The sequence below is a fragment of the Prionailurus viverrinus genome, chromosome A1, assembly GCF_022837055.1.
Source record: "Prionailurus viverrinus isolate Anna chromosome A1, UM_Priviv_1.0, whole genome shotgun sequence".
NCBI classification, from domain to species: domain Eukaryota; kingdom Metazoa; phylum Chordata; class Mammalia; order Carnivora; family Felidae; genus Prionailurus; species Prionailurus viverrinus.
Genome location: NC_062561.1, coordinates 141,559,880 through 141,572,593, shown reverse-complemented (window position 1 = coordinate 141,572,593; position 12,714 = coordinate 141,559,880). Strand labels below are relative to the sequence as shown.

Sequence of the window (12,714 nt, the reverse complement as noted above, 5' to 3'; positions counted from 1 at the left end):
TGATGACCAAAATGACTAGGGTCACTAAAGCATGCTGTGCAAGGGACAAAGAATGTTTGTTAAGGAGTTGCTCAAGGACAAACTGCCTATACTGCATTTTTGTCTTGGAATTCTACTTTACGTCAAGCCTGTGGAATCCCCTGCCAAAGTTCTATCCTAGGCATCTCGCATGTAAGGAACCGTCCTGTTTCAGGATAGGGAACTATCTCCCCCTACAGTATGCCTAATGGTTATGGGTACTGGGGTCAGACAGATGTAAGGTCCAATTGGGGCTCCTGCTGCTTACTAGCTGTGTGGACTTATACAAACTATATAACCTCAATGACTCTGTTTTTTTTTCATTTATATAATGGGATTCTCTCAGAGGACTTATGGGAGGACTGAAGGGAAAGTGGCACGTAAAGCCTCTCAGTAGGATCTGACGTGTAGTAAGCACTCACGTGGTCATTAAAGCTGAGCTGCCCAAGATGGCAGCCATTGGCCACAGGTGGCCATGGACCACTTGAAACATGCCTGGTCCAAATTGAGATGTATTAGAGGTGTAAAACACACACTGGATTGTGAATGCTTAGGATGAAAAAACTAACAGTTTTTTACACTAATTACATATTGAAATACTGACATTTTTGATACATTGGCTTAACTAAAATATATTGGAATTATTATTAATATTTATGTAAGCTCTATGCCCAGTGTGGGGCTTGAATTGATGGCCCTGAGGTCAAGAGTTGCATGCTCTACCAACTAAGCCAGTCAGGCACCCCTAAATAAAATAAATTGGAATTGATTTAACTTAAAAAAATGTTCATTTATTTTTGAGAGAGACAGCATGAGTGGGGGAGGTGCAGAGAGGGGGCAGAGGGCAGAGGAACTGAAGCGGGTTCTGTGCTGACAGCAGAGAGTCTGATGGGGGGCTCCAACTCAGGAACTATGAGATCATGGCCTGAGCTGAAGTTAGATGCTCAACCTACTGAGCCACCCAGGCACTTAATTTCACTTTTTTTTTTTAAACGTTTATTTATTTGAGAGAGACAATGTGCACGTGTGGACACAGGAGAGGGCAGAGAGGGAGGCGGAGAGAGAATCTCAAGCAGGTCCCATGCTGTCAGCACGGCGCCTGACACGGGGCTCAAACTCACAAATTGTGAGATCATGACCTGAGCCAAAATCAAGAGTCAGAGGCTTAACTGACTGAGCCACCCAGGTGCCCCTTCACCTGTTTCTTTTTCTTTTTTATCTTAATTTTTATTTATTTTAATGTTTACTTTTGAGAGAGACAGAGCATGAGCTGGGGCGGGGGAGGGGGGGTGGTGGCAGAGAGAGAGGGAGACACAGAATCCAAAGCAGGCTCCAGGCTCTGAGCTGTCAGCATACAGCCTGATGCTGGGCTGGAACTCAGGAACCATGAGATCATGGCCTACAGCAAAGTTGGAAGCTTAACCGATTGAGCCACCCAGGTGCCCCTTTCACCTGTTTCTTTTTAAAATGTGGTTTCTGGGTTTCTCTGCTGATGGCCCAGAGCCCACTTGGGATTCTCTCTTTCCCTCTATCTCTCTGCCCCTCCCTGCTCATGTGCGCATGCATGCTCTCTCTCTCTCAAAATAAATAAACAAACATTAAAAAAGTTAAAATGTGGTTTCTAGAAATCTTAAAATTACTTGTGTGGCTCACGTTGAATGTAGTTTGGCAAGTGCAAGTTTGGAAAATTCCATTCTTATGCAGGAACCTCACTGTGAGAGACGTGTCTTCCACTGAAGTCCACTCACTGGACCTGGTTAGTCATAGGACTTCTGCACTGAGGGGAACCTTCGGGAAATAGTTCAAGCCCTGATTATACAAATGAAGCAACTAAGATATAAGAGGCTCAGTGGTTACACAAAGGTCACTCTGTTTTCCAGGGTTGCAAAACACAAGTTGAATGCTCTTTCCATATCATCAGCCTCCACAAACCTGTACAGAGGTGCCTCAGATGTGTCCCCAACCCCTCTTCCACTACCTTTCTTTTTGTGAGTGAAACCTCCAGTTCCTTAAACCTCTTCATGAGAGGGTTTAAACAGAATTCATAGTTTTGCTCACATTTGTTTGCCAATGGTCTTAAGATGTGTCCCCTCCTCACCCCAGTGCAAACGCAAAATTCTAGATAGGGTTTAGCCACCATAAACCAACTGGTTAGAGTATCGGCTCTGTGGCTGTTCAAACAATATGTAAGAAATGCTGATCAAACCAAGGACTCTACCACCCTCCCTGTTTGAGGAAGTATCTAATTCTGAGGAAGAATAAAAAAAAAAAAGCAAGAAAGAAATACACCAAGGATGGGGCACCTGGGTGGCTCAGTTGGTTAAGCACCTGCCTCTTGGTTTCAGTTCAGGTCACGATCACATGGTTTGTGAGATGGAGCCCTGCATCGTGGTCTGCACTGACAGCATGGAATCTGCTGGGGATTCTCTCTCTCTGCCTCTCCCCTGTTTGTGCTCTCCCTCCAAAATAAGTCAATAAACTTAAAAAGAGAGAGAAATACACCAGGAAGTTTGTTCATCATAGCTGTGTTCAAATCCTACTGTTGGTGAATGAGACCACGTGGTGCTTGTAAACTGGCATGGCCCCTCAGATTTGACCATTCCAGTCACATGGCATCTTTTCCTATGCTCTGAACCAGTAGCATCCCTGAGCCTCCCCCTCTGCCTGACACTTTGTCCAAGTTTGAAAAGGAGTTCATGTTTGTGGAACCTAAGGAACACTTCCAGTTGTTTAAAATTCTTCTAATACGATTATACATTTTTATCACCAGACATCAAATACCATCTTAGCCATTTAGTGCCCCTGCTAGTTTTGGACCAAAAGCAAAGAAATCTTTCAGGTGGGATGATAGATGCTCCACTGAATCATGTGGTAAGAAAACGAATTCTTGAGAGATGACAACTGAAAGCTCTCAGGCAGCAAAGTATGATTGCAACCCACAAATGTTGCCTTCTACTTAAACACGCATACTTTCGTAGAAAAACAACCTTAATAAAGGCCATAAGGATCATGGGTTTTTTTTTGTTTTTTTTTTTTTAAGTAAGCTCTACGTTCAACGTGGGGCTTGAACTCACCACCCTGAGATCAAGAGTCACATGCTCTACCGACTGAGCCAGCCAGGTGTCCCAAAGATCACACATTTAAAAAAAATTAAAAAAAAATTTTTTTTTAAACGTTTATTTATTTTTGAGACAGAGAGAGACAGAGCATGAACAGGGGAGGGGCAGAGAGAGAGGGAGACACAGAATCGGAAACAGGCTCCAGGCTCTGAGCTGTCAGCACAGAGCCCGACGCGGGGCTCGAACTCACGGACGTGAGATCATGACCTGAGCCGAAGTCGGACGCCCAACCGACCGAGCCACCCAGGCGCCCCCCCCAAAAAATTTTTTTTAATGTTGATTTTTGAGAGGCAGAGTGCGAGCAGGGGAGGGACAGAGAGAGAGGTACAGAATCCAAAGCAGGCTCCAGGCTCCGAGCAGTCAGCACAGACACTGACACGGGGCTCAAATCCACAAAGCGCAAGATGATGACCTGAGCCGAAGTTGGAACTAATGCGACTGAGCCACCCAGGCGCCCCATGATCACACATTTTAAGTTGAATCATAAGTTATAATGAGAGAGATTTGCAGTTGTGTAGTTTTTTAAATAATTTATAAAGTGTTAATGCAGCCTTCATTTGCTCATTGCATCCCTTCCTTCCCCTCCCCCTTTTTATAGATGAGGAGACTGAAGCGTAGGTGAGTTGCTCAGAGTTCTATGGCTAATAAGTGACAGATTCAGGCTGTCATCCAAGGTCTTCCCAGGATTCCTCAACCAGGTTTTTCTGGTTTGTTTTTTCAATACCACCAGGCTTGGTACTATTGACAGAATGGCGGTAGCCCAAACTGAGGTGCCTTATTTAATAAACCCACAGATGGGAAACAGAATGTTTCTCCCTATCCCCATATGTGCCTTCATGTGTCTCAGATCTATTAGTCAGTCTTTCTCTTTGGCCTGGAAAGAAGTCCCAGCATCAGTTATGCAATAACTGCTTTGCTATCATTCTCATTATTTATTCTAAGTTTCCTAAGAATACAAAAAGCAGTGGCCTTGCCCTCAGTGAGTTGTAAAATCTTGTGATCAAGAGTGTAGGCCCTGCAAGACTTAAGACCATCTGAGTCTGAATCCATTTTCCACTCACGAGCCATATTGCCTAGGAAAGAGTTTTTGTCTGTTCTGTGCCTCATATGTAAAATATAGTTAGTAACCTCTACCTCTTGTGGTTGCCAAGAATATAACATGACAAATTTCATATATATACGAAGGAATGAATATACATATTATTATCTACCTGTATCTATAGGATAGTGCCTGTCACATGGTAAGCACTCCATAGGTGTTTGTTATCATCTTCATCTAACTATTAATTAGCACGCTATAAAGTTTACAAGCATAAGGATATTAACAATGTCTCAAATTCTTCTACTGCAGGTGCTCCCATGAAGATGAGTTATTCATCACTGTAAAGCTAGTTATTTTGTAATTAATCATAAGGGGACGTTGGTGAAAGTTAAAAACATAATCTGTTTAACAAGGAAGCAAGAAAGTTTTTTTTTTTTTGTTAGAGAAAAGCCAGATACTTTCATATCCCAAATGCTCTTCATTCCATGATTGGCCATTTCAAACTAACTTCCTGAAGGCCTTGTCTGATGTTAGTTAAATTCGGTTCTGTAATGAAGATCCTCAAGAAGTATGTATTATGTTTGAGATAGGAATTTGGTTAGCTTGGAGAAAAGACATCCCCATAAAACTTTTCAAATCAATATTTAAAGTGTGTATTAATGGAGAATCCATGATACAGGGCACATGAGTTTAAAGCACGTCAGGGACTAGCTACTTGCTTCCCATAATTTTAGACTTAAATTTCCTCACCACAAAGAGACAGACTTGGGCTGAATGGTCTTCAAGCTTGCTATCATTGACACATTTTATAATTGTCTGTTATTAACAAGATTTAAAAATATATACCTAAAATATATGTCTTTGGAAGTAAGGTTTGCCTAACATCATGAAAGTAACTCTGTTCAATCTTCTGGGCAATATCCAAATCCCACTTTCAAGGAAGGGTACTTGGACAATCTTCTCTTCAGGTTGTCGTCCACACTGATCACCGGGCTGCTTAGTGAGGGGCTCTTCCTATGGCAGGATCTTAAAATATGCCCAGAAGAAGACTATCTAGACCCCAGAGGTCCATGAAAGCAGCAAATTATCAAGAATTATTAAAACACTAGCCTAGTAGTCCTTTTGTATACATGAAAAAGTCGATCATACAATTCACTACGAATTGCAAGGAACCCCAGGAAACCAAAAGAATCTTGAAAAAGAACAAGTTGGAAGACTTATGCTTAGCAATTTCAAAACTTACTGCAAAGTTACAGTGATCCATATAATGTGGGACTAGGATAAGGACTGACACAGATCAATGGAATAGAATCAAGAGTCCAGAAAGTCATACGTGTATGGTCAATTGGCTTTCGACAAGGGTATCTAAGTCCATTCAAGGGAGAAAAATAGTGTCTTTAAGTAATAGCGGTAAGACAAATGAACATGCACCTGCAAAAAAAAAAAAATGAAATTGGGCTTCTGCCTTACACTAAACACAAAAATTAGCTCAAAAGGGGTAATACACTTAAACATAAAAGAAACTATAGAACTCTTAGAAGAAAACATAGGAGTAAATGTTCAGGACTCAGGGTTGGGCAAGGATTTTTTTTTTTTAATTTCAGACAGAGTGCAAGTGGGTGAGAGAGGTGCGGGGGGGGGGAGGAGGAGGAGGAGGAGGGGGAGGAGGAGGAGGAGGGGGAGGAGGAGAGGGGGAGGAGGAGGGGGAGGAGGAGGAGGAGGAGGGGGAGGAGGAGGAGGAGGAGGAGGGGGAGGAGGAGGGGGAGGAGGAGGAGGGGGAGGAGGAGGAGGAGGGGGAGGAGGAGGAGCAGAGGAAGGAGGAGGAGAGGAAGGAGGAGGAGGAGGAAGGAGGAGGAGGAGGAAGGAGGGGAAGGAAGAAGAGGAGGAGGAGGAGGGAGAGAGAGAGAGAGGGTGGGGGAGATAGGGAGGGAGGGAGAGATATGACTCTGGGATCCTGACATGAGCAGAAACCAAGACTCAAGACAGATGCTCAACCAACTGAGCCACCCAGGTGCCCCAATGATTTCTCATTTCATGACACCAAAAGCACAAGCAACAACAAAAAATAAACTGTCCTTCATCAAGTTAAAAAACTTCTGTGCATAAAAGGACATTACCAAGAGCATAAAAAGGCAACCCATAGGAGTAAAAAATATGTGCAAGTCATAAATCTGGCAGGTGTCTACTCTCTAGAATATAGAAGGAGCTCTTAGAACTCTGCAACAAAAAAGACAAACCAAAAAACAGGCCCAAGACTTGCACAGACATTTCTACAAAGAAGGTACACAAATGGCTGACAAGGACAACTCAACATTATTTATCATCAGGGGAATGTAAATCAAAATCACAACGAGATACTACTTCATATGCACTAGAATGGCTGTAACAACATAAGACAGAAAATAAGTGTCTGTGAAGATGTGGAAAAGTTCGAACTCTTATACCTTGGGGGTGGAAATACAAGACGGTAAAGCCACTATGAAAAGAAGTTTGGCAGTTTCTCAGAAAGCTAAACTTAGAATTACCTTATGACCCAGCAATTCCACTCCTAGGTTTATATCCAAAAGAAGTGAAAATAGGTGTTCAAATAAATACTTGTACACAAATGGTCACAGCAATACTATTCACAATAGTCAAAAGGTACAACCCAAATGTCCATGATCAATGTGCTGTATCCATACAAGGGAATATTATTCGGCCAAAAACATAATGTGGAGTCAAAGAAGACAGATGCAAGAGATCACATAGTGTATGATTGCAATTATATGAAATGTCTAGAAAAGACAAGTTCATAGAGACAGAAAGCACTAGGGACGCTGGGGCAGGGCCTACAGAGCCCTGAGGGTAGTGGGGGAATAACTGATTAATAGAAGTTCTGGAACTAGAAAGTTGTGATGGTTGTGTGACATTCTGAACGTACAAAATGCCACTCATTTGTATACTTTAAAAGGTTAAAACGGTAAATTTTATGTTATGTTTATTTTACAACAATGAGAAAAAAAAACCACTGGTTCTACGTAGTATGGCGGTTAAAGGAGCAGACAGCATTGCTTCCAGCACATGCTGGGGAGCTGGGACAGGGCCATCCAAGGGCTGATGTAAGTAGGACAATGGACCAGGTTTCCCTAGCTAAGATATATGGTTGCCCAACATACCTAACTTTTAAAATCAATTCCAAAAATTCGCAGACCCATCCACGCTCATTCAGAAACAAGTATAAATATATATAAATGTAGGATATTGAGAATATGTGGTATTTTAGACTACCCACTTTGTGATTTCCATTCATTAATGCATACAAGTGAGTTGAATGCATTTAGAAAATGATGTTCAACTAACAGACAAAACCAATTACGAAAACATTTCTTCCCATTACTTCTAAGGACAAAGCATATGAGATCATAGGATACTTGCCCTAATTTAATTTGCATGGCAGAACCACAGAGTCTCTGCATTTCCAGTTACCTTTATAATTGGCAATTTCTCAGAGGAACCCAGGGAACAGATTGCAAAGCTTCCCCTGTCTCTGTTGCCCTGCTCTGTGTTGTCTCTTTGCAAATTCAATATGAGTTGGTAATCAGCAGTCTAAGGAAGTACCTTCAACTCTTAAGAGGCCAAGAGTGTGTAAGAGTTCTGCAGCTTGGCTTCTGTCCTGCAATTGAGCTGTACTCCCCACCATCAGACTTTAGACCCCTGGGAAGCAGGGACTGCTAAGGGCTTCTTACTGCTGTCTCCCCAGCGTGAAGCCAGGGCCATGGATACAGAACGGGTCCTCAAAAGATCTGCTACATGAATGCATGAAGCCTTAGATGATCTGAGGACAAAATAATCAAGCCTAATTAGAAGAAGCACACATTGCAGCACAGGACAATGAACAAGGCCCCCCCGCCCCATCATTTTATGGATGAGTGTGAATATCTGGGAAAAAATTAACTGGAAATGAGCGCTGTTTGAATCATGTCAGCGGCAGAACAGAAAGCTCTTGTTACAAATGAAAACCATGTCAGAACTCTGGACGTGTAACCTGGAAGTAATGTGTCAAGTATTATTTAAATACGTAAGTATTCCATTTTGGTCACTGTTTCTACGTCCATTCTCCACCTCACTCCAACACATCACTCATAGAACATGCATCCTTGTTTACATAAGTTCTTTTTTTTTTTTTTAATTTTTTTTTAACGTTTATTTATTTGAGACAGAGAGAGACAGAGCATGAACGGGGGAGGGGCAGACAGAGAGGGAGACACAGAATCGGAAGCAGGCTCCAGGCTCTGAGCTGTCAGCCCAGAGCCCGACGCGGGGCTCGAACTCACAGACCGTGAGATCGTGACCTGAGCTGAAGTCGGACGCTTAACCTACTGAGCCACCCAGGCGCCCCTGTTTACATAAGTTCTTAAAAGCCATATTGGTTGCTGAGCAAGCATTTTGGTTTATGGTGTTTTGATTTACGGTGATGTACCTCATTCTTTCTCATTCTTTACGTAAAGGACTGGTGTGGGATATCTAAGAAGCTTTGATGGAACCAATGCGGTAGAAATTAAAAGTGTGAACGTTTCATTTGAAATCTTTGGGCAGGAAGTAGGGTGTAAGTCAAAGCTGGTAAACACATCCAGGCTTAGTTTAATAGGAAACCAAGTTAATAAATCAAATGACAGTGGGATATCTTACCATGTGTGTGCCTTTTCTGTAGATATTTTATGCCAGACATTAAATTTGGTTTAAGGCACTTCCTTGCCAATCTTTTCACCACTCTGAAACACTTATTTCCCTTCAGTTACCTAAGGATTTTTCAACGTTTTTTTTTAATTTATTTTTGGGACAGAGAGAGACAGAGCATGAACAGGGGAGGGGCAGAGAGAGAGGGAGACATAGACTCGGAAACAGGCTCCAGGCTCCGAGCCATCAGCCCAGAGCCTGACGCGGAGCTCGAACTCACAGACCGCGAGATCGTGACCTGGCTGAAGTCGGACGCTTAACCGACTGCGCCACCCAGGCGCCCCAGGATTTTTACAGGCAGAATCAATCACTTTGTTTCTTAAAAGAAAGGAATAAAACTGCTCCATGGCAAACAAACAAACGAAAAATAGCCTTTATAAACTATTATAAACTAAATTACAAATTGTATTTTGTTCCCTTTTAAATGATACTCTATTATCCTTTGTTTGGTTAGATGTTTGATGAATAATGTATTTTAATATTTAGATATACTAAAATGATTTGGGGATTCAGTCTATTTCAACTTGCATAGTTGAAGACGCATAATCGGAGACATGTGCCCGCTGAGCCCCAAACTTACTTTATCATGAGGCTCTGGCCATCAACAGCTTCACCGTCCCCTATGTTGTACTTGCTTGTCAAATAAAGGGAGATCTCAATCTTTGAGAGTTGGCTTAGTGTATTTGCCTTGTTGGGGTCATTGGGGTCAACTGCTCCTTCCCCTGTAGAAAGAAAACATTGTTACTCTTACCATTTGCTCATTGTGATGATGGCGTCAGCAACCCAAGATAAAGGTTTACAGGAAAGGCTCAGTTGCACAGGAGATAATGGTCTTCATAAAAAAAAATTTCTAATATACAGCGAGAGGCTTTTATTTTTTTTGAAGTTTCTTTTTTTAAAAATTAATTTTGATAGAGAGAGAGAGCGAGCGAGCGAGCAAGCGAGCATGGTGAGGGCAGGGGTTGGAGAGAGGCAGACAGAGAGAAGAGAGAGAGAATCCCAAGCAGGCTCTGTGCTCTAACAGCACAGAGCCTGATGCAGGGCTCGATCTCACAAACTGTGAGATCACGACCTGAACCGAAATCAAGAGTTAGACACTTAACTGAATGAGCCACCCAGGCGCCCCTGTAGTTATCTTCTTAAATAAAGTTGAATATTAAGATTTTTTTGATCTAGACTAGGAAAACTAAACAACTAAATGTCAACCACAGGATAAGCAGAAGGAAGAAGCTCTTACCAAGAAAAGATTCCACACTAGGAACCTCTCCCAGCAATTCCAACAATTCATTCAGCAAGTCCTGTTTATCAGGAGCAATTGCATCCTGGTGTTCCAGCAGGAGCTAAAGCAATAAAGCAATAAACACACATACACACACACACAAATAAAAGTAAATTCTTAAGTGCTACCATTTTTACATCAAGTTCCTTTTCCAGTTTTCCAAGATAATTTTCTTCTCATATTGTTTTAATCTTATTTTTACTTTTTCAAAGTAAGCTTTATGCCCAACATGGGGCATAACCTCACGACCTTGAGATCAAGAGTCGTGTGCTCTCCTGAATGAGCCAAGCAGGGACCCCTATCATTTATTTGAATCTTAATTATAAGTCAGACATTTATTTATTTTTTTAATTTTTTAATGTTTATTTATCTTTGAGAGGCAGATAAGAGCACAAGCGGGGGAGGGGCAGGGAGAGAGGGAGACACAGAATCCGAAGCAGGCTTCAGACGCGGGGCTCGAACCCACGAACCGTGAGATCATGCCCTAAGCTGAAGTCGGATGCTTAACCGAATGAGCCACACAGGTGCCCCACAAGTCTGACATTTATTCAAATCAGAGACCTCAGGGAGGTGACACAGTTTTTAATTTTATCTCAAAGGGATGTGCCTACTCCACACGAAGAAACTGTAGCTCAGTGAAAGGTGTTCACAAACCATCTTTTAGCAAGATCATGTGAGGTGTGCCAAGGAGCAGCCTTCTACTTCTACTTCGACCCCTGTGCTCCAGGCCGCCTTTAGAGGAAAGGTCAAAGTTGGGGAGGAAAAAGCCTAAAATGAGGCAGAAGTCCCTTGGTTAACACTGGTAACAAACTGGAAAGGCATTTCCATATCTCTTCACGGAAGAATTATGCAGTAATCAAACACTATGGATATTAAAAAAAAATCACCACTATTAGCTATTTTAATCTGCCTGGCATTGAAGATCTTTCAAGGGTAGGGATGGCGGAAATGACCATATAGTTCCTTGACCTGAGGCCCAGATGTGTTTCCTCAGGTACATAATCCCCACAAGGATCAAAGGCAAGCGAAGACATTACACAAGTAATAGAGGTGATATAATGTCACAGTAAAATCTGGAAGGGTAGTATATCTATTTTTGGGGGGGAAAGTAAGTTAGAGACAAAACAAAGTAAGATGGATACATTTATGCCCTTGTTCTCTGAGGGGATAGGAGAGCTGATGTGGCTGCTTTCTCTGGAGAGTGAAAATTTAGGCAGCTAGCTTCTACCCTTTAGGCTGGTAATTACAGAACATGCACATTTCTCAAAAGTGTCTTTTTAAAGAGCGTTTGGAGGTTCTACATGTTCCTTAGAGGACAAGGGGCAAGCATGTGGCCACAGGCTGGGCCAAGTGAACTGCTGTTATGCCTGGTTGTGGACACCTCTTCATTTCAGACAGACAGTCAACAGACAGTTTTTCTCTGCAATTACTTTCCTCCCACGATATTACATCTGCTTCCAATCTAACTGTGAGGAAAATCCAGATTGGTCACAAACTGTATTTCCCAGGATTGGATTCTGTTTTAAATTTTTGCTAACAGAAAAGAACAGACCATTTCTCCTTAAAGAGTAACAATGTAAATTAATACAGTAACATTTTTTCCTCTGCTATGCCTGGGAAAGAATGTCTCATTCTAAAAGAGAACTCCCCACCACTTTATCCGCACGAGGATACTGCCCTCAGCAAATGCGTAGCCAGCATGCAGACATTTTTTGGAGATGGATTATCTACCATAAAAAGAGACAACAGACTCGTTGCTCAAATAGGAATGAGACCACTTGATCGTTAGAAAATTGCCATTACAAATGTGGCGCTGCTTGCACATGTTTTGTGATTTCCAGTGTTTATACAGAGAGCAAAGACGTATAGCCTCTCATTTAATCAGCCGACTCACTCCTTCCGCTGGTCATTCAGACCTGCCTTAGTTTAGGATCACTCAAAACACTTACGGAGATTCTCTGTTCCAGCGGTAAAACAGGGAAATAGAAAGGAGATGCAGTCTTTCTTCCAAGCCTGTACTCAGGATTTTGTTTCTGGGAAGAGCTTAATAATAAAGCCTGAAATTTTAAGCAGCCCACCTTGCCACTTGTGAGTGTACCTAGGACCTTTCAGAGCTGTGTATCTGTTATGCTTTCCTCCTACGTGTGGGTATAATCCACACTGGGGATATCCTTAACCAGGCTTCTTCATCTCCAGTATGTATCTGCAGAACTTGGGTTCTTGTTAGAATGCCCGTTCTGGGGGCACTTGGCTGGCTCAGTCGGTAAAGCACATGAATCTTGATCCTGGGGTTGTGGATTCAAGTCCCACACTGGGTGTAGGGATTACTTAAAAACAGAATCTTAAAAAAAAAAAGAATGCAGGTCTGGGGTACATTGCTAACAAGTTCTCAAGACTTTGGAGTAGCAAGGCCCAAAGCTATTTTAAAAACATTCTCTTTTAGGATAAAAGGAAATATGTACCAAATGATCTAAAAACAAAACAAAACAAAACAAAACAAAACAAAACAAAAGAAACCTCTCAATGCTTGGCCTTTTTAT

At 42.1% G+C, this 12,714-nt stretch overlaps 1 protein-coding gene across 3 annotated transcripts in view; it reads right to left on the bottom strand.

The window, feature by feature from the left end:
- The window catches only part of IQGAP2 (IQ motif containing GTPase activating protein 2), a 298,358-nt gene that overhangs the window by 16,195 nt on the left and 269,449 nt on the right, over positions 1-12,714 (bottom strand). For all 3 annotated transcript variants that reach the window (XM_047859837.1, XM_047859848.1, XM_047859856.1), the window contains 2 exons: positions 10,133-10,235; positions 9,476-9,617 (listed from right to left, as the gene is read on the bottom strand). In XM_047859837.1, coding sequence (XP_047715793.1) covers positions 9,476-9,617; positions 10,133-10,235 — 245 coding nt within the window. The remainder of the gene's footprint in view (positions 1-9,475; positions 9,618-10,132; positions 10,236-12,714) is intronic.